The 22,838-nt window shown below is 36.3% G+C and overlaps 1 protein-coding gene across 2 annotated transcripts; it reads left to right on the top strand.

Annotated features, from left to right (window-relative positions):
• The first annotated feature begins 324 nt into the window (after positions 1-324).
• Positions 325-22,543, top strand: oprk1.L (opioid receptor kappa 1 L homeolog). Of its 2 annotated transcripts, none has more exons than NM_001355485.1 (4): positions 325-787; positions 12,785-13,118; positions 19,968-20,320; positions 21,409-22,543. In NM_001355485.1, the coding sequence occupies exons 2-4, from the start codon at positions 12,811-12,813 to the stop codon at positions 21,924-21,926; spliced, it is 1,179 nt and encodes a 392-aa protein (NP_001342414.1). In that variant the 5' UTR covers positions 325-787; positions 12,785-12,810; the 3' UTR covers positions 21,927-22,543. Both variants share the same exon structure in this region, with proteins under 2 accessions (NP_001342414.1, NP_001342415.1).
• Positions 22,544-22,838: the final 295 nt, after the last annotated feature.

Here is a 22,838-nt window from a genome sequence, read left to right as displayed (position 1 = left end):
CTGCTTTGTGTTATCTTCTTTAGAGTCGTGGTGGTTTCATGTTTTATACCTGATACATACATTTTATTGTCTCCTATACTGTAGATACTATAGTCATTAAAGTCCACGTTGAAGTTCTACTGCTGTCTGAGAAGCCTTAGCTTCACATTTCTTCCTTTTTCCCTTGTTTTATTGGTTTGTGTAAACCCTTTAACCCTTTGAATGGCTAAGGGATTCGTTTACGCTAATGAATTCCAGTGTGGTGTCAAACAGGTGAAACCTTTTTGGAACATGTAAGAGCTTCAGAGCTCCCTGCTGCTGATCCTGAGCACATACCAGTATAATCCCTGTACTTTACTCTCCAGTCTATATTTGTTAAATATGCTCCCATTGATGTGGATGCCAGTTAAACAGTTTGCTCCTAGACTTATCATTCTACACCCCAATTTTTCACCACTTGGTGCTGTCATGATGAGAGTTTACGATCCACCAGAGAGTGCTGCTACGGCTGCTGCTGTGTAAGGCAGGGAGATGGAGTGAGTGTAGGGGAGGGGCTATGGACCAGAGGCACAGGGAACAAGGCACACACGTAGGTTATCCCTGGGAATGAATAGGGAGAAGCTTTGGAAGAGAGAGTCAGGGAGGCAAAACCCATAGATTTCTTTTTTATTCATGAGACTTGAAAATACAGAAGCTTGCTGAGTTCACCTAGAGCTTAAGAGAGAATCCCGAGTACTAAAACTAGCAGACACATAGAGGAACGCTGCTTCATCTGCATCCTTCACTTCTTCAAAGCTGCCTGGAGCAGGTAAATTCCTTTTAACTACTACATTGCACACCGCAGTCACCCTTTCATGGTGAAATAACTGGAAACTCTATAAAACCGGGGGAAAGAAATCAGGATGTTGACAGCAGAGGAAAGTTCTAACCGAGCAAAACCTACTTGCTTTGAACTCTGCAGCTCTCTGGGTTTTTGTTCTGCCTGCAATTCGTTGAATGATATTATCTCTGTGAATGTGCACGTGCGGACTTTATTTCAAATCAATAACCATTTAAATATGAGCCTGATGAATGCTTGACTGTGGTAATAACTTATTTGCAAATCTTCATTTCATGAAGGGAAATGCTCAGCACAAATAGGAGGTTTTAATATGAAAGCTCAGAAATATAATGCTGTATGCTGTTCTGGGTTTTGGGTAAAGGGAATCTAGGGAGTTAGATGTAATATTCTCCCCACCTGCATGAACATACACACGTGTCCACTTTTACACACACATACATGGACACACACATACATTAATGGAGACATGTGCATGTTAATAGACATATAGAAAAAACACCTGAGCTTTGTCTATTTCAGTTATTTTTCAAAGACCATCTGGCACAAACATTTTAGATTATGTTAGTTGGGCAGAATATCTTCTAACGGAATGTGGGCTCAGATCCAGGCTATCTGAAGGAATATAACTCACTCCTGTGTGTATTTGCTGTACACTGAAAAGATACTTTACATCTGCCAAATGGGAAAAATAGGGATAGTGGGTGAAAGTCCCAAATCAATTTGGGAGTAAAAAGCAATGAGCAGCTATTCCTATGGATTCAAGATCTTAAAATGATTTTAGTTTTTCTAATTTATAAGCAATTATGATGTTAATGATCTTTTGGTAAAAGTCAATTTCCATCAATGTGTGCTTTGCTACCGCCAAGTTTACAGCTGTGGCTCACTAGATGTTGCTGATCTACAGTTTCCATCATTCCCTGTAAAGCCTCTGGGTGTTAATGGGATGCTGGGAGTTTTCACACAGTCTTCACCTAGTTAATAATAACCATGTCCCATGTCCAATCTAATTTCATGCTGTCATTTAGTACCTTAAAAATATTGGATGGTCAGTGCCCATATAATAAGGAATATGGCTTTTATTATTTAAAAAGGACATTTTTATGACACCAACAAGTCCCAAATGTGAAATGCGTGCACAAACATGATGACCAGAGGACGAATACAGAAAAACATCTGGGGGTGGAAGCAGGGTTTCAGTGCTTTGTGCTAAATGTATCAGTGCATTTTATATAGTCTTTTTTTCCATGACACATGGCTAGATTATAGCACAAGTGGAATGTAATTATCCTGAAGGGAAATGCATTAATGGCTATAAAGGCAGAGTATTGAAGATCAATTTGTTAAATAGGCAGCTATACAAAAGACGGAAAACAGAAAACTGTCAACATTATAGAATTAAAATGTTAAAGGTAAAAGGTTTATGTTGAAAATAAAATGTATAACTAAAAAAAGTGTCATATGATAAAGGAAAATGTAATCCTAAGCATGTTTTCCGTATACAATATTGAAAATAGTATCTGCTGATTGTGTACATTTTCTGCACGCCTTCTCCTGATTCTTGCAACAATGTTGCAAGCCTGTTGATTATCAGACCTGCCGGAGAACTGACTTCTGCTATACTGTTTAAAGTGTCAGAAACACAGAACAGAAAGGGGCAAAGAAACACTAATTCCAGCTATTTTATTGACAAATAACTTTTAAATCAGTGAATATTAGCATTTAATTTATATTGGAAAGTTGCTCAGAATCACATTTTCTTTTGTTATTCAAACAACTGTTTTTAGGGAGATCCATTTTAAAGGGGTTGTTCACCTTTGAGATAACTTTTAGTATGATGTAGAGAGTGATATTTTGAGACAATTTACAATTGTTTTTTATTTTTTATTATTTAAGGTTGTTGAGTTATTTTTTTTCAGCAGCTCTTCAGTTTGCATTTTAAGCAGTCTGGTAACTAAGATCCAAATTACCCTAGAAACCATGCTTTGATTTGAATAAGAGACTGGAATATGAACAGGAGAGGCCTGAATAGACAGATGAGTAATAAAAATTAGCAATAACAATACGTTTGTAGCCTTACAGAGCATTTGCTTTTCAGAGGGGGTCAGAGACGCCCATTTGAAAGCTGCAAAGAGTCAGAAGAAGAAGGCAAATAACTATAAAAGTATAAAAAAAAAAATAATGAAAATCAATTGAAAAGTTGCTTAGAGTTGGCCATTCTATAACATAATAAAAGTTACCTTAAAGGTGATCCACCCCTTTAACCTATATAATAGAAACTGGTGTTTAACAGCTGTAGAATCATTTTTATGTTTATGGGAAAGATAAGCATATTCTTTGTCCACAAACTTGCAAATATCCTTCAGAAATGGAATTGTAAAAGTACATTTGTTTATCCCATGAACTAGGAGGGGCCCAGGCAGCAGTGTCTGTTGAATGTTAGTCCTCCACACCAGTGCAGGGAAATTTGTCGCTCTCTGCCACTTGTACTACTTGTGTCAGAATTCACTATAGTGCGAATTTTACAGAATGTTACCTCTTTCGCCAGAGTTTCCTTCGCCACCTTATACCTTGTGAACTGATAAGATGAAGCTACAGTACATCCTCCTCAATCTTACGTTAGCAATATCATATCCTGTATGCCGGAAACTCATAAAAGTTCTAAAAGACGCTGGCGTTTTTTCATTTTTTAAAATGGGATTGCCTTCAAAAGTCCTAACTATTAAAGATTTTTGTGTTAACATTTCTTTACCAACCATTTGAGGGGTGTGTCACATTTGTTTTAGAGTGGGTTCAGGTCTACAGCATTAGAGGATCTCTTTTGTCTTTATTTTGCTTCCTTGGATACTTGTAGTGATGGGCGAATTTGCGCTGCTTTGCAGAAAAATTACAGAATTTCCTGCGAAATTCACGAAACGGCAAAAAATTTGTGAAACGGTGCGGGCGTCTCGTTTTTTACGCCGGTGCCCGGTTTTTTTGACGCCGTCTACAATTTTTTTTGATGCCGGCAAATTTTTGCGGGCATCTTGTGAATTTATTCGCTGGCGGCAAATCACGCAAATTTGCCGCAAATTCACGCCTGGCGAATAAATTCGCCCATCACTAGATACCTCTAATAAGTGGCCACTTCAAGCATTTGCACCAACATCACTAATAAAGACATATATGACTTATATGTACCCGCCCTATTCAAATTGACCTAAGCGTAAGAGTACTAACAAAATTTCGCTAGGCAGAAATGAATGCTAGCGAAAGATCACTAAGAAATGCTCGCATTAACTATACTGAAACTTTGCCAGGGTTTGGCTGCTGAGATACAACTTTGCATTTTAGTGAATTAGCATAGATTGTAACATATTTATGCCTGGCAAATGGCGCAAAGTGTGGCGGGGCGTTCGCAGACGAAAATTCACCCTTTAGTGAATTTGCCCCATGGTCTCTTTCGATATTGTACATCTTTTTGCTCTTGAACTTGAGCCCCCAGGAGTTGTGAATGACCCCTTTTGTGTTGCTGTTCAAGCATGCCAGTTTAAGGAAAACGATATCTCAGAACAATGTAGTTCTCTATAAAAAATATATTGCATAAAGCCGCCCATATGGAAACACTGCTTCATTTAAGAAATCTATTTAATACAAATATACTTTTTTAGTAGTATGTGTCATTGGGTAATCCTAAATAGAAAATTGCTATTTTAAGATCTAATGGCCGTCCCCTGAGATCCTGCAATTCACGGTGCACATAAACAAACCAAACAAACCATACATGTTAGGTCACATGAGCCAATTAACAGACAAAGTTATGTCTTTAACCCCCACACTTCTTCCTGTTACAGTTAGGGGCCGATTCATCAAGGGTCGAATATCGAGGGTTAATTAACCCTCGATATTCGACTAGGAATTAAAATCCTTCGACTTCGAATATCGAAGTCAAAGGATTTAGCTTAAATACTGCGATCGTACGATCTAAGGATTATTCCTTCGATCGAACGAATAAATCCTTCGAATCGAACGATTCGAAGGATTTTAATCCAACGATCGAAGGAATATCCTTCGATCCAAAAATCCTTAGGAAAGCCTATGGGGACCTTCCCCATAGGCTAACATTGACTTTGGTAGCTTTTAGCTGCCGAACTAGGGGGTCGAAGTTTTTTTTAAAGAGACAGTACTTCGACTATCGAATGGTCGAATAGTCGAACGATTTTTACTTCGAATCCTTCAATTCGAAGTCATAGTCGTAGTCGAAGGTCGAAGTAGCCCATTCGATGGTCGAAGAAGCCCAAAAAAAACTTCTAAATTCGAAGTTTTTTAACTTCGAATCCTTCACTCGAAGTTAGTGAATCGGCCCCTTAGAGTTGTAGTATTTCTGGTCAGGTGATCTCTGAGGCAGCACACAATGGTGGCTCAAGGTAAGAGATGTAAAAGGGCAATATTTACTAATATCTATGTTTCAGTTAGGAGAGATTCTTTATCTGATAGTTAAGTATTCATTCCGGGGGAAAGTTTTCCCTTTAAGGGAGTATGATGCCAGTGAAAAACCCTAAACCACAATGTAATTTTGCCTTTCCATCGATTTCAGAGAATTTTCACCAATTTCCACAATGTGGTATGGCTCAGTTTTGCTTATCAGGGATGTCAGAGGATAATGGCACATCTAATATGGCATAAAATAATGCCTTCATTTTCAGCAATAGTCTGGCATGATATAAATTATACTCTCTGAAATATACACCAGTTAGCTTTTTGTAATGAATCTTGCATAAAGATTTCACAAAGGGCAACATTAAAAAGTACAATGAAACTTTGGAAATACACCAACTGTTCAAAACCATTTAGGCCAAGCTTTATAAAGCTGGCTACCAGTGTCTTTGCACTTGACAATATCATTTTATTTGTATTCCCTAATATATTTCTTTATTAAACTGAGTTACCCTAAAAGTGTCCGAGGCACTCCCAAAGAGAAGGTTTTAATGGTTTTAATAGTCGACCAGTTTCTTCTTGTTTCAGATAATTAACTTTAATAGGTTTGTTTGAATATTCCTCGTCTGGTTTAAACCCTGCTGTGAATAAAACACAGGCATACCTGCATGAATTTATATTGGGTGTCCCTTAAAAAAGTTTATGGCTGTTTCTGCCTGTTGAGGGAACCCCCACAATATCTTAAGAAAATATGAACACAATGTTTCTTTCATTCAGCAAACTTGATAGCGCTCATCCTAAAGAAGCATCTCTTGACCAAAGTCCATTAAACTGTTGATCCAAAGGACAAAAAAAAATCCTAACTTATAGAGGCAAATCCAATTGTTGCCATATTATTCTGCTCTATCTCTGTATACTTAGGGAACTGTCCTTGCTACTGGAACTTTGTTACAATTTTAATGCTAAAGGAAGGCTATGTAGAAGGTTAGAATGGTTTTGACCAAACAGCTGGTATACAATTCTTATTGAAAACACAATAATGGGATAAAAAAAAATAATAATTTGAAATTCTGTTTTAATTGTATGTATATTTTAATTGCTTCAGTATTTATACTGTATCTAATTAAATGTAGTTTAATAAAAAAAAGAAAATCTCAGTTTAGGATATATGTGCATTTATTGTATGCAGGTGTAATTACATATGGCTGCCTCCATGGCTGGTAATTGTACATATAGGTGGGCTTACTGCAAAAGAACTCACAGCACTGTGTATATACCTAGTGGTTAAAGAGTTAAGTCTTATTGTTGCTTGCCTTTTTTAAAACAACTGCCTTAAAATGTCAGTACCATTTGCAGCGGAGATGGGTTAGTGCTGACATAGCAGACTATGGCAATGTTGGGGGAGGGGCACACAGAAATGCTGCCTTTTAGAATTGCATAATGAGAGAAACAGGGGTTAAAAGTCACTGATAGCTCAGAATAGAATAAAAATCATATGTATTTTAAATATTATAAACACTTAAATGTAACATTGTATGATATGGGAACCTTATCTGAAAACCCATTATCCAGAAGTCTCAGAATTACGGGGAGGCCATCTCCCATAGACTCGATATTAAGCACATGATTTAAATTTTCCTGTAATAATAAAACAGTACCCTGTGCTTGATGGGAACTAAGCTGCATGAATCTATTGTACTGGGTTACTATTTAAATTTATTGTTGTACAGGTATGGGACCTATTATCCAGAATGCTCTGGACCTGGGGTTTTCTGGATAAGGGGTCTCTCCGTAATTTGGATCTCTGTACATTAAGGGGGTAATTTACTAACAATTGAATTTCATTTTTTCCCACAGATCTCTAAAAATGTGTGGGTTTCTCATTGTTTTAAAAAAGCTCTAAAATTCAATATTTATTAAATGTAAAAACCATGAAAACAACTAATACAAAACTTCACCAGGTAAAAGTTGTGGAGGTCCTATAGAAGTCAATGGGAGCTGTGCTGATCTTTTTGGACCACTGTAAATCAATTTGGACTTTTAGAGGATTTTTTTACACTAGGAATTGGCCAAAAAGCTCAACTTTTTCAGGGTTTTTAAAGTATTTGTATTTTTTAACGTATTGGTCAATGTAATTTTCTGTGTTGTACTTTTTTATTTGGATTTTTTAATAAATCTCACAACATTCGTAGTTTAAGAGTTCGAGTTTAGTCGTAGTTTCAAAAACCTCTAAAATCCGACCTTTGATAAATAGGCCCCTAAGTCTACTTAAACTTAATTTAAACCTTAAATAATCCCAATAGGATTCTTTTGCCTTTAATAAGGATGAATTATATTATAGTTTGGATTAAGAACAAGTTACTGTTTTATTATCACAGAGAAAAAGAAAATCAATTTGAAAAATCTGAATTATTTGATTAAATGGGGTCTATGGGAGATGGCCTTCCTTCAATTCATAACTTTCTGGATAACGGGTTTCTGGATAAGGGATCCCATACTATACATAAGAAATGGTAATACAAATGACTAAAAACCCCAAGTCCCAAGCATTCTGGATAATAGATCCTATACCCTTCCTTGTATTACTGATATTTTAAACTGTACAGAAATATTCAGTACTTCAGAAATTGTTATGTGATGTAATTGGATAAATAGATCTGTGACAACAAACAAACAAAACAAAGACATTTTCCACTGGCAATGCATTGTGCCACACTGGTATTACGGGTCTAAAGACAATTACAATGAGTCAGTAACTAATAATTTAACTGTATCATAAAGTAATATTTACAAGGGACATACAGTATATATCAACATCTGCAGGATTCCCAGATATTTAAAATGTAATGGACTGGATTGACTCTAATATTTAGCTGGTCTTGGATGTCTAATCCCACAGTAGGCTTTGGAGAGGAGTAGGGGCCACAACACAAGGGGTGGGGTTGGGCAAGATCAGCAATGTGAGAATATTTCTGTGTACCTACAATGATAATTCATAAATATTGATTCCAGGTGTCAAGAAAATACTATGAGTATTTTAAATCACAAAGCTAAATGAATCAATATTAATTAAATCATTTATAACCATGTTGAATTATTTTATTATTGCCTAAGGAAGCTAAAGTGTGAAACAACTCTAAATGCCACGGGGGAAGAAAACAAAATGACAGACCGCACCTTGTATTATTTGAGTCTTCGCATATTCCCTCTCTTACCTTTTGATTAGAATTCATGCTTGAGGGCATTTCAGCGGAACTTTTATCTCTGCTTATCATGAAATGTACATTGTAGCTTTAAAAACCTGTATAGATAACTAATAAGAAAGCATTAACTCTTACTTTCATCCAGGACAATGAGTCCATCCATCCATTTTATCCTGTTGTGGCATGCCGCAAAGTCTTGCATTCTTTAATATAGGATATCATCAACATATGTAAAGTCCTATTTTCTTTAGCATGCCACCAGAATTGCTGCCATCTATCTCTCATGACTTTTTTTAGGGTGACATTAAACAAAAACATTACTGATTCTGATTCAGTCTTTGCTTTACTTATTGTAGTCCAAATGGTGACTTAACTTAGCTGATCCTTTCTCTTTCATGGCCTGATACAGTTTCTGTCCCTTAAAGAAGAAACAAACCCTTGCTACTAAAATCCCATACCCCCCTACCCTACATAGACCCCCTTCCCTGCTCCCCCAGCCTAGGTGGTACCTTTGCTAAATGCCCCTAACTCTTTACTTCAGGGCTGATCCTATAAAATATGGGGCCCAATTGGGACCATGTTGGCGGGGCCCCTAGACAAAGTGTTGCTGGCTACTGACACACCAAGTATTTAGGAAAATAAGGGCATACAGGCACAAAATAGAAAGGAAAGGGGCAGACAAGGTAAGAGAGTGAGAGGGATGAAATAGGGGCACATAATAGGGGCACACAGGGTAAGAGAGAGAGGGAGGAAATAGGAGAGTGGACTGGGCCAATTAGTTTGGGGCAGGCTGGGCCGATTCTGCTTGGGAGCAGGCTTGGTTGGATTGGGGGCAGGCAGGGCCTATCAAGGTTGGAGGAAAGCTGGGCCTATGTTGGGGGATAGGCTGGCTTATCTGAGTTGGGGGTGGGCTGGACCTATGGTTTGGGGATGGGCTGGACTCTCAAAGTTGGGGGCAGGCCAGGCAGCATCATGTGCTTAGGGAAATATTATCTGTGCTGCCCAGAGGTGCGGGGCCCTATTGGGCCCAATTGGTCCAATAGGCCTAAGGCCGGCCCTGCTTTATTTACTCCTGGGGGCAGATTCTGTCCAGCGGAGTTCACAGGCACCATCTTCAGCCGCTTCAGTAATCTTCTGCCGGCGCTTAGGCGAATTCCGTGACTTTCGGCACATGCGCAGTTGTAGCAAAAAGGAAATTGCTCCAACTGTGCATGTGCCGATATGCCACGAAGATTACCGAAGAGAAGAAGATGGTGCCAGTGAACTCAGCCACCTTGACGTTATAATGCAGTTTAATTCCTTTTCTAAAGCAGATCCTTGACACTTCAACCTTCTCTGTTGATGTATACACACATACAAAGGATACATTAAAGGAACAGTCATTCATCCTAAGAATGCATATCCTTTCGACAAGCTTGTTCAGCTGATTTTATCTGTTCTCAGTAAGGAAATCAGTGCCTCCTAATCCCTACTAGCTGTAAAGCAGAGTATATTTTTCTGAGGGCAGAATTTCTATTCCTCTCCATAACTTAACTCTTGTTTTGCTGTTTACCCACTTGTATTTTTTCAATCCCTTTTATTTAGGTTCTGAAGGGCACCCGTCTTCTGACATTCCATGCTATATACATCTCCATATATTGTTTTCAATAACCTTTTTCTTGCCACCTTGATCATTGTCTGCATCAGCAACTGCCTTTCTTTGTTCTTTGTGCTTTTGTAACATTCAGTTTGTACATTTGTTTGTTCAAACATTTTGTTTTTCAATTGGCTTAAAATGTTGACTGTTTTGTAAGAGGCAGATAATGACAGTTGCATTAAAGCAAAAGAAAAGGAAAAGTACATATAAATATACAATTTCATGAATTTATTGTCTGATGCTAAAAGGAAAGCCTTCATTTCCAGCAGATTTACTAGGATGTAATAATGTTCTCACTCCTTCATGCAGCTGGCAGGGATAATAGAAAATGTCTCTCTTCAACAACAGACATTTTTAGAAAATGTATTACAGGCTGGACATTGAAAATTTTAGGATTGTTCCTGGGACTGAAAGTTCCAAGTTAAACTGGTTGAATTGTTGCCCACATCTTAAACTCTGTGGCAACTATAGATACTATGGGAATTTTCTTTCTTTAAAAGAGAAAGGTTAAACTTTACATACCTATGTATTTCTACAAAATCTTAAACATTTGCTTAGTAAGGAAATGGTAGCAGTACATTTAATTTTCCTAATAACGGAACTTCATTCTAATTAGTATTTCCAAATAATAATCAGAATGAAGTTCAGTTATTATTTCCAAATAATTTGTGTAAATATTTGGGGAGTAGTAGTTATTCCAGAAGGTGAAGCTGTAGACTGTTAGTGGTGCAGAACTCCTTTTATGTAATCAGCAGTTCTCAAAAATTTCCTGTGATCTTTGAACAGGGGTACATAGAGATACATTTAAATCTAGTGAGGCCATATAGTCTCCTTAAAGGAACAGTAACGTCAAAAAATAAAAGTGTTTTAAAGTAATGAAAATATAATGTAGTGTTGCCCTGCACTGGTAAAACTGCTGTGTTTGCTTAAGAAACACTACTATTGTTTATATAAATAAGCTGCTGTGTAGCAATGGGGGCAGCCATTCAAAGGAGAAAAAGCTCAAGTTACACAGCAGATACGCCCTGTCTGTCTAATGGTGTTATCTGTTATCCATTAGTTAGCCTGTGCCATATAGCCGTTTTTCAATTTCTGCCATTGCTCCACAGCAGCTTGTTTATATGAACTATAGAAGTGTTTCTGAAGCAAACAGATCAGTGCAGGGCAATAGTACATGATATTTTCATTACTTTAAAACACTTAAATTTTTTGGTGTTACTGTTCCTTTAATCCCAGGCATTTTCCACCGACTTGATTGTCTCCATATGATTATGTTATGCAAATTATCTGGTTGACTAACCTGAGATCTATACATCTCTTGCATGGTAGTTTTAATAAAGTCTTTCATCCAGTTAGCTGAAATGTTAGGGGTATTTTCTCTCTCTTTCTTAGCTAAATTCACCAAGCAGGTTTTACAGGACCTTTTATCATATTTGTAGGGTCATCAAATGCTCTGTTTTGCAAGTGCTTAGACTTTGCGTTTCTGCAGGGGGTTCATTACTTGTGGACATCTGCTAAATCAATAAAAAAAGGGTTAAGAATCCAAGTCAGCAATAAGGGATAAGAAGAATTCCTTCACTGAAGCTATAGCGGTTAGCCATTTTGGGATTTCCAACAATCAGCTGCATAGCAAAGTAGTAGCAGGGCGGTCACCTAAAGGGCCTCTTACAGCCTCTTTCCAACAATCAGCTGCATAGCAAAGTAGTAGCAGGGTGGTCACCTAAAGGGCCTCTTACAGCCCCTTGGGTAACATGCATATGGTCAAGTTCCCTTGGGAACTGGTACATAAGAGAAAAAATGAAAGGAAAAAATCAACACATTAAAATGGACCACTTGCCTACCACAGGTGGCGTGAAAAACACTGAGGATTGGTATCGTTATTGTTCCACTTGTCCAACCAAACAGAGAGAGAGGGAATACATCTCAGTCTTGTTGCTATTTGGGATGTAAGGGAAATAGGTTCTTCTAGCTTTTCTTCTCCTTTTATGTTGTTCCCCACACCAGTTAATCTAACAATGAAAAAAGGAGGAAAGGGAAAAAACAAGCCCATAATATAAAATATGCTTAAGGGAACTGTTCATGCCCTGTATCAAAACCAAACTTACCTGATCTGGCCTTTGCTAAAAAGAAATTGTACCCCCCTAAGGAGGTATGCTAATAACCTCTCCCCTCTATTGTTCAACAAATCATCAGGAGTGCATATTTGTGCCCATATCAGTGAGTATCCCCAAAATCTGCTCAAGGGTCCTTTATACTACAGGTATGGGACCTATTATCCAGAATGCTCGGGACCTGGGGTTTTCCGGATAACGGAACTTTCAGTAATTTGGATCTTAAGTCTACTAGAAAATCATGTAAACATGAAATAAACCTAATAGGCTGGTTTTGCTTCCAATAATGATTAATTATATCTTAGTTTGGATCACGTACAATGTACTGTTTTATTATTACACTAAAAAGGGAAATCATTTATAAAAAATTGGATTATTTTATTATACTGGAGTCTTTGGGAGACAGCTATAACAGGTTTCCGGATAACAGATCCCATACCTGTAGTCTCATTTGTCCTCTTTTCATTGTGTAAGCCAGCATCAGTTTCTTGGTATTGATGCAGTTAACCACATATATTCTATTTTGTCTTGCAAAGATGATGGGTGATTTTATAATAATAAAACTGAATTTTAATTTCTCACTATGTTTCTTTTTGTGTAGTATTTTCTAAGGCTATTTTCTCATAAATGGTGATGGAATCTCCAGTACAGATTTTTCGAGAGGAAGAAGAGGTTATACTAGACAGAGCTCCAGTGGGCAATACCTGCTCTTCCAGCTGTGCACCTGCATGTCCTTCAACTTGCTTTCCCAACACAAGCTGGCTGCTAGGCTGGGATGATCATGAAAATGTCAGTGTGTACCCTGATTTACCACTAAATGAAGGCAATCACACGAGTATCTCACCAACAATTTCAGTAATAATTACTGCTGTCTACTCCATGGTTTTTGTGGTTGGCTTAGTGGGAAATGCCCTAGTGATGTTTGTAATTATCAGGTACGTTAACATTAAATAATAAGTATTTGTATTATTTCATATATTATAAAAACAAACTTGATAAATAGTTAATTTATTGTTCTCATCAAAGGGTTTCATCTAAAATGTATCTAAAATCTGCAATTAGGAAATAAGCACCTTACCATAAGAAGGTGGGTGAGTTTTGCTTTGACACAGAATTTTTATTATGGGCCCACATCCTAAATGTCTTCTTCAGCCCAGCCTTCTTTTTGCAAGTTGAGTCATGAGCACAACTTTGAATATAAATACCAATTATTTGGGTTTAATTATTTAGGATAATATAAATTATCCTGAAGAATAGAAAAAGAAAAATTGCCAAAATTGAACAAAATCGTATTTTGTTCCAAAGCTTATTATGTGCATGTGTAATCAGTGATTTGAATCTCTTTCCAGCCAATTAGCAAAAATGCTTTTAAATAACTAGACAATTACTTTGGTGTCTGGAATCACCCATGCTGTTTCTGACAAATGGTGTTTGCAATGCCATTTATCCATGATATATTCCATCACTTGATCTTTTGGTATCTAAGATTCTCCTTCAGTAGTTGCTATAAGCCAGTGATCCCCAACCAGTAGCTCGTGAGCAACATGTTGCTCTCCAACCCCTTTTATGTTGCTCCCAGTGGCCTCAAAGCAGGTGCTTATTTTTGAATTCCAGGCTTGGAGGCAAGTTCGGTTGGATAAAAACCAGGTGTACTGCCAAATCAAGCCTCAATGTAGTCTGACAATCCACATAGGGGCTACCAAATGGCCAATCACAGCACTTATTTGGCACCCCTGGAACAGTTTTCATGCTAGTGTTGCTCCCCAACTCCTTTTACTTCTGAATGTTGCTCACGGGTTGTAAAGGTTGGGGATCCCTGCTATAAGCATTCAACTGGGTTGCAAGCATTAGTATTAGTATTGGTAACTGACAAAATGAAGGAGACTGTACTGTTTGAATTTTGTAGTGATTAATTGTTATGTGTGTACCATCCCCAAAACACATTTTCACTACAATTACAGTACTCAGATGCAACATTAGTCCTGCTCCCTGGTGCATCTGCTTTCTTTCAGCATTAGTGCCGACTATGGATCATTTAATGCAGTACTAATAGCTCTGATAAGATTTCACAGCTGAGTTCAACCCTGTCATCCGTCAGCCATGTAGTGATGCTATTACACAGAAAACAACAGGCGTCTGTAGTTAATTTATAATAAAACCTTTATATTTGCTGCCTTTCCTTACAGTAACAAATTATACTATTTTTTTCTAGCAACAAAAACAAAATTAAGGACCCAATCATTATCCCAACCTATCATACAATACTACTTTGAAGCCAAATAAATGTTTTTATATATGTTTCAAAGTTATGGGCAGCAAAGCAGAGCAGTTGGGAGGTGCAGGCCCCCACGGGCGTGGTGACCCATTGGTGCCAATCGGCGATATATCCAAGCCACACATAAGTGCATTAATAGAAGCTGCCATCACAACATCAACTGGCAGGGTATGCTGTATCCACACTACCCTAACCACGAAGAACCATTTTCGTTGCTTCAGGTGAAAGTTTAGTTTCTCAAAACTAAAGGGACGCTTTCTGGTTATTTGTTCTATGAAAAAGACCCATTATCTGTCTATAATGTATTTTTAAAGAAAAATCATGTCCCCTCACAAGCACCATTTCTCCAGAGAAAACAACCCCAACATTTACAGTCTACCCTCATAGTTTAAATATTCCATTCCATCTGCTCGGTTTTCAGCCTTGTGAAACTCCACCAATAATTTAGCCAATGAATGAAATATGATTGATACTCACTGTGATTTATTTCTATCAACAAGGCTTAGTTATCATCAAGCACATTCTTTTCATTATTACAAAAAGCAAAAGCAAATCAGGCAAAAATAAAAAAATTGGCATTATTGTATTTCAAAGGTTTTTGTAAAATATATTCCATACTTTTAATGAAAGCATTGGGCTGAATTATCAGCCAGAATATAAACAGAGATAGGTTTGCCACCTGTCCAATTTTGAACTGAACATCCAAGTTTTTCAAAGGACTGTCCAGTTCAAAACTTCTGTTGGGTTTAAAAGTTGAGAAAACTGAAAGAAATCCAGCCAATTGCATATAAGTGATGGAATAACCCCGACATAATAACCCCGGCATCATAGCCCCAGCCAACATCATTGTGCCCACCCCCAGCATTACTGCCCCACCCCCAATGTAATCAGTCACAACCCATTTGTTCAGGTTTAACTACTGGAAAAGGTGGCAATCATATTTATATCCTTCTGAAAGGAATTGTTCAATGTAACAATAAAAACTGGGTAAATAGGTTGTGCAAAATACATGTTTCTAATATAGTTAGTTAGCCAAAAATGTCATTTATAAAAGCTGGAGTGACTGGATGTCTAACATAATAGCCACAACACTACTTCCTGCTTTGCAGCTCTCTTGGTTTCCACTGATTGGTTACCAGGCAGCATCTGAGCTGCATGCTAAAGGATTAATTGCAAACTCAGTGAACAGTTATGTCCCATGTGGCCCCCTTATAGTCATTGACTAACTCTGAGTTAGAGAGCTGCAAATCAGGAAGTAGCATTCTGGCTATTATGTTAGACATCCAGTCACTCCAGCCTTTATACATTACATTTTGGTGAACTAACTATATCAGAAAAAAAAAATTGTTTTGCACAGCCTATCTATTTACACAGCTTTTATTTTACACTGAACTGTTCCTTTAAGGAATGTGGTTCAAAACTGCACTGCTTACTCAAGGTAAAAACCATGCCAGGGCAGAGACAGAATTATGTTTTCATCTCTCAAGTTAATTCCTTTTTTATGCAAGATAATAGTTGCCAAAGTTCAAGATTATTTCAGTATATGTGACATGTAGCGTTTGTCCCTAGAAATGCTGCAGACTTTTGAAAATAAGTAGCTTGACGATACTACATCTAGAAACTAATATCCAGAATCTTCTCTCATTCTATAAGACAGGAATGACTAAACTTCAGCCCACAGGAATTCTGGGAGTACCCCAGCTATCCCTACTACAACAGTTACAGTGGAAAGAGTTGCTTAAGACACAGTAGACAAATAGAATAATCATGTCCATTTCGTATGTCATGTATGGGGTTCTACTAATAGTAGCAAGATACAATGGTCAAGTGCAAAGATGACCTAAAAATGATTCCCATCTATGAAATGCCAGATAATTCATGAAAGAAATATTACTAATTATTTCAGACAACAAATATGCCCTTCGCTCAACTATTTTTCTGTGTTTTACTTTATGTCTCTTTCTGTTAGTGACATTTTTACTCAGTTCATGAATTTCTTTCTCCACCATTCCTTCAATTACAATAAATTACTCTTTCACATGTCAGATAAGCCTACCTTGTACTAAAAAGTAATAGCTGCTAGAAATATTCATATTTTTTTCTGTTATCTGTAAAGGGCTTGTAAATGGTGGTTACATTTTGCAAGATAAAAAATGAAGCCATAATGATATAATTAATAATGATTAGTTAATTATTTTAGAAATTGTTAGCACCAAATGACTGAAATGATTTTACTGTATGAAATGTAAACATCAAATAGATTGCTATTTTTGCTAATCTTTTTTTTTTTAAAATCACAGTTTTGACGATTTTCTTTGTACATAAAAAAGGGGAAGCTGCAAAAACATGAAATCGAGTTCTAGAGTGCTTGACCCAATTTATAAAGTGTCAGAATAATAGAATTTGCAGACTGCAATGGTTTTTTTTAACATCTTCACCTATTTAAAAAAAATCCAGCTTTGATAGATATGTTTCTTTTTTTCATACAATTTCTAGGTTATATTCCCTTCTGATTTTAATGCATTTTAATGCAGTAATGTTTATAAATTACTTTGACATCCAACATATTGTTAATATTTTTTCCCAAGCAAAACTTGATTATTTCAAATGGAAGGGTGAAGAACAACTTTTTGGCAAAATGAGATAAGAAATCACAGATGTTTTACTGTTTAGTTGTCGTCATTAAAGTGCTATGAAAATAATGGAATTTCTGTAAAATTGCATCAACATTTCTATCTCTAAAATGTCATCCCTTCAGCCTACCTATAAAATTTGTAAAATTGTATAAATTGAAATTTCTAACATTAATGGAAGCTTGCGAAATGTGAAACACATTGGGGCTCATTTACAAACACTGTGTAATTTTCACATAGACAGTAACCCATAGCAACCAAAAAGTGATTCGCTTTTTTTGCAGCCAGCTGCAGGTTGATCGGTGTAAGTAATGATTTGATTGGTTGCCATGGGTTACTGCCCAAGTGCAAATATGCCCAGTGTTTATAAATGATCCCCATTGTTTGCACAGCACGCCTACATTAACCAATTATGTAGCTGGATGCTCTATTCAAATAAATTGTCCTTGTTAAAAATAAATGCGGCAAATATTTGCTAAAACAGAAAGAACACATTTTTTATTTTCTCTCTAAGCAGTTCAAAATATTAATTATCACAGATAAAAAAGTTTAAAATGTATATATTAACAGCAAACATTAATAAGGCTATCATAAGATGGAATCATTTTATAAGACTAATGCCATCAGTAAGCCAGAATATTTCAATAGTTTAATGAACCATAAAAAAGTAGACTATACTCTAGTATTTATTTTTCTTTCTATAAAATATTTCTAGCATTGACCTGTAGAAAAGCAATTTTTTTGCATATATCATATATTTACTTGATTAGAATAGAATAGGATGCATAATATTTTCTACAGAAATGGGGAATGAAAGGGCATTTAGCAAGGAGAATAGCGTCTGCTTAAAAATGAGCATAAAATCTAAAATCTTGTGCCCATGTAATCTGCCAGTTAGTTAAATGGAATTCTATTTAACTAAATGACTACACAGATGCATTTGAACACTTGTCTGCCCGCACAGGCAAGCAATAAGCCTTATGTTCCATAGAATTGGAAATAAAATGTATTAAATAAAACTTGCACGGACAAAGTGTCATAAACAAATGTATTTTTTTTAAAAAATGTAATAGCAGATATTTTAAGTGATAGTATCCTATGGCATTCTTTGGAAGTAATCTTGCATATGACCTCTTTGGCTCAAGAGCATCAACTGGCACAGAGCTTACAGAAACAATATAAAATGAGCCATAGAGCTTCTTAATCTTGATCTGAGTAGATTGAAGCAAGCATTAAAGAACTAAAATAACAGATTAACTGGAATATATATTTCAAACCAACTAACCCAATTAAAGTATGTAACTATACTACACCACCATAGATTTTACATTTAGTGGCACACTAATCTTTTCTTTATGCTCTGTGCAAATGATCTGCATGTTTGGGGTTTACTCATCACTATAAATTTACATCATTTCTAGTTTCGTTATACTGACAAAGCTAAATGCAATGTTGAGAGAAGTGATTAAATTAATCTTGTGCTTGTGTTGCTTCTACATAAAGGGCAGAGACACATGTGAAGATACGGGGAGATTAGTCGCCCGGCGAGTCCACTGGCTAGAATCTAAATCACTGGCGGGATGGCACTCAGAGCACTTCGTTTTCCGAAGTCGCCCGAAGTTGCCTCACAAGGAAACTTCGGACGGCTTAGAATAACAAAGTGCTCTGAGCGATCAGAGGCAATTTATCGCCCGGTGACTGAATCTTCACGTGTGTCTCTGTCCTTAGGGGGGGATTTATCAAAGGTCAAATTTTAGAGCTTTGTGAGCTTTTTTAGACCTCGAATGAAATCACAACTCGAGTGGTTTCTAACTTAAGAAAAAAACTTGAATGTAAAAAACTCGAATCAGTGCAGTCGGGGTGAAAACCTTGAATACTGTTGTATTTATTGATTTTTCAAGCAAAACCCACAGAAAAAAACTTGAACATCATGAAGGCTATTAACATTTCAAATGGTTCAAGGGACCTCTGCCATTGACTCCTACATGACCTTGACAAGTCTTAGATGGTGTATTTTTGGATTCAAGCTATTTCCAGCTTCAGGGTATAATAACGCTCAAACAATTCAATTTTTTTTTGACCAAAAAACACCCTCGAAAACTAGATTTTTTTTTGGAAAACACAACTCAACTTTTAATAAATAATCCTCTGTATTATATCACATGACAAATATGCAATGTTCTTATTTATGTTTTTTTTTAATTCTTAAAAGTGTTTGCAGTCCTAAGGGCAAAACATCTTCATTCTAGTAATAAAAGTCTATTGAAATCATTTACATGGTATTATAACTGTACCACTGTTTGTGTTTACTTCTTGCAAAACGCTGCTGACATCTTTTGTATTCTGATTTTAGAAAAATGAATTTTATTTAAAAATGAAATTTATTTAAAATTAAAATCAATTTTAATTTATTAAAACAGCCTAATGTTAAAAGCACCGCGAATAAAAGTGGGAAACTAATCCAAATACTAATAAGAAAACTTCGAAACCCTCTAACTTTCTATGCAAAAACAAATGAAAAAAAAGCCAAAAATCTCTAAAATATTTTGCAATTGAGGACAATTCCCACTTCTACATGACTTGTATAATTTTGTGTTTTTCTTCTGTAATCTCCCCTTCCTCCTCTTTATGACAATTTTTTTTCTTTACCTATTTTCCTGTTATGATAGCTCACTGAGTAATACTTTGCAACAATAGAAACAATTTGCTTATTGTTATATTAGTTAATATCATAATTTAATAAACATAATTTGGGGTGTTTGAATTGTATTTTTATATTCAAGTGTCATTCAATCATTACAAAGGCATTTTATACCTGTAAACCAGCTTTTGCCTTTAAACCAGTTTTCATGTTAGCATTTTTTTTATTCCAACAGGTATACCAAAATGAAGACTGCTACCAACATTTATATTTTTAACCTGGCACTAGCCGATGCTCTAGTTACCACTACAATGCCCTTTCAAAGCACTTCATTCTTAATGAATTCTTGGCCTTTTGGAGATGTGCTCTGTAAAATTGTGGTTTCTATTGACTACTATAATATGTTTACCAGCATATTCACCTTAACCATGATGAGTGTTGATAGATATATTGCAGTGTGCCATCCTGTAAAGGCCCTGGATTTCCGTACACCTCTAAAAGCAAAATGTATCAATATATGCATTTGGATGTTATCATCCTCTGTTGGCATATCTGCTATCGTACTTGGAGGGACAAAAATTAGTGATGGTGAGTACACAGATTATTAACTGCATGTAATAGTGATTTTGTTTGCAACATGTAGGGGCAGATTTATTAAGGGTCGATTTGAAAATCTGAATTCGAATTCAAGTTTTGAAAAAAAATTTATGGCTAAAACTGTCAAATTTGACTAGGGAATTATGCAAACTTGATTAAATTTTTTAAAAAATTCCAATTCGATTTTCGAGATTTGTGCCTGTGACATAAGGGCTCGCATGTGGATGGTTCCCAACCAGTGGCTTGTGAGCAACATGTTGCTCACCAACCGCTTATATTTTTCTCCCAGTAGGCTCAAAGCAGGTGCTTATTTTTGAATTCCTGGTTTGGAGGCAATTTTTGTTGGCTTAGAAACCAGAGGCACTGCCAAACAGAGTCTCCTGTAGCCTGACAGCCAATCACAGCACTGATTTTTGCACCATCCAGGAACATTTTTCATGCTTGCATTGCTCCCCAACTCTTTATATATAGGGACCTGCTCTAAGGCTTGCACTTCATATTACAAATAGTCACAACTGGAAAATTGGCACACAGCTCTTTTGTGTAGGTGAATGAAAGTAAGCCCATGTGCTTTGTGTATGTCATTCATATTGGCACAGTTCTGGTCCAATATTTGTGCTGTGCTTTATTTTTGTAAATGAGCCCCATGTTAAATTATGTTAAAGAGAAAAAATTCTTGGTATTTTTTAAGAACTGACACTTTCCATGGAAAAACAAGAGACTTCTTTGTTCTTTTTTTTAAAAAAAAGTTAGAAGTTAAGGCAGTGACATTTTGAACATTATTAGTATATTTATAAAAAATTAATATGTAAATATCAGTAAATATTTTTAGTCTTGTTGCCGTCAGGAGCATTGGCCACATCTATGGGGAGCAGGTCTCGGTGAGCGGGGCCCATAAAGGCTGAGGCCCACTGTTTTTTTTTCCTGTATCCCACTGGCCTAGTCCAATCCCGAATCTTGTAATATTGTGTCCCGTGTAGTATTAGTTAGCTAACAGTCTATACATGATATAGTGTAAATCAAATGTTTTTCTTGCCATCACTGGTTAACATCTCATGTGCTCATTTTTTCTCCTTAAGGTTCAACTGAATGCGCCCTACAGTTTCCGACTCACTACTGGTATTGGGACACTGTGATGAAAATGTGTGTATTCATCTTTGCATTCATAATCCCAGTATTTATCATAACCATCTGTTATACTTTGATGATCCATCGGCTAAAAAGTGTCCGCCTTCTTTCTGGGTCACGGGAAAAGGATAGAAATCTCCGTCGTATTACAAGACTAGTGCTTGTCGTGGTGGCTGTGTTTATTGTATGCTGGACCCCAATTCATATTTTTGTTCTGGTAGAAGCACTAGTGGATGTACCCCAAAGCATTGCTGTCGTGTCTATTTATTATTTTTGTATTGCACTGGGGTACACAAACAGCAGCCTAAACCCTATTCTTTATGCGTTTTTGGATGAGAATTTTAAAAGATGCTTCAAAGACTTTTGCTTTCCTTCAAAGCACAGACTGGATCGTCAAGGAAACAGCAGGGTTGTGAACACTGTGCAAGACCCAGCCTGCAACAGGGGCGGTTCTCAAAAGCCCGTATGACTAGCAGTGGAAATGACGTCATTAACGCCACACGGAAGAGAACCAAATGAACTGGCATTAACTCAGATTACTTCTGCTGTATAAATGCTGTGTATATAAACTGCCATATATAACTCCTGCTGTAAATAGCCATGTATATACAATATATAATTTGTCCCATATTGTACAGTATTTTTACCTTGGGCAAATATGTTACTTTTTTTTAATGGAATAGATCAACCAGTAAGGGTATGATATCACAGGCAGAAATAAAATGCTCATCTCTGTCAAATAAATACTGTAAAATCCTATATTCCTTATATGTATTTTTGGCTAATTAAGCCCCTAGAATTAGCAGAAACACTGAAAAAGTCTTTGGATCTTTTTTAAAGCTCAGTCTGGAAAAATACAAAGCAAATATAAGGATTGCACACTCAGTCTATGTAAAAAGTCAAAAAATGTATTGTATCAAAAACTTACAGTACATATTAGCAAACAGCCCTACGCATTTCAAACACATTTGTGGTCTTCATCAGGGGCAGAATACACATCAAATACAAAAAAAAGATAAAAAGGGCCCTTTCAGTGAATATATTCTGGTTTTATATGAATGTAAGACACTATTGATCAACAATATGTTTAAAGTGATAAATACTGTAATCTTTGTATATAAAAATGTAATCTAAAAAGAATTGTACTTATATAAGGCTTTTACAGAAAACAATATTACAATCAGAATTTATTTGTATTTCTGAAAAACAATGATGTTTTGTAGTCCTGGTGTTTCAATTTCACGACTTTACAATTTACTGCATCTGCTTATGTATTTTGTAGTAGTGGAATAAAGTCTTTACATGTTGCAGCATTTCTAGGCATCTTTGCTATTTTATTTTAGAGGGTCCAGATATATCATTTGTGTGTCATTTTAATGAG

The sequence above is a fragment of the Xenopus laevis genome, chromosome 6L, assembly GCF_017654675.1.
Source record: "Xenopus laevis strain J_2021 chromosome 6L, Xenopus_laevis_v10.1, whole genome shotgun sequence".
Taxonomy (NCBI): domain Eukaryota; kingdom Metazoa; phylum Chordata; class Amphibia; order Anura; family Pipidae; genus Xenopus; species Xenopus laevis.
The sequence above is the reverse complement of the archived record's forward strand: the minus strand, read 5'-3'. Positions and strand labels throughout refer to the sequence as shown.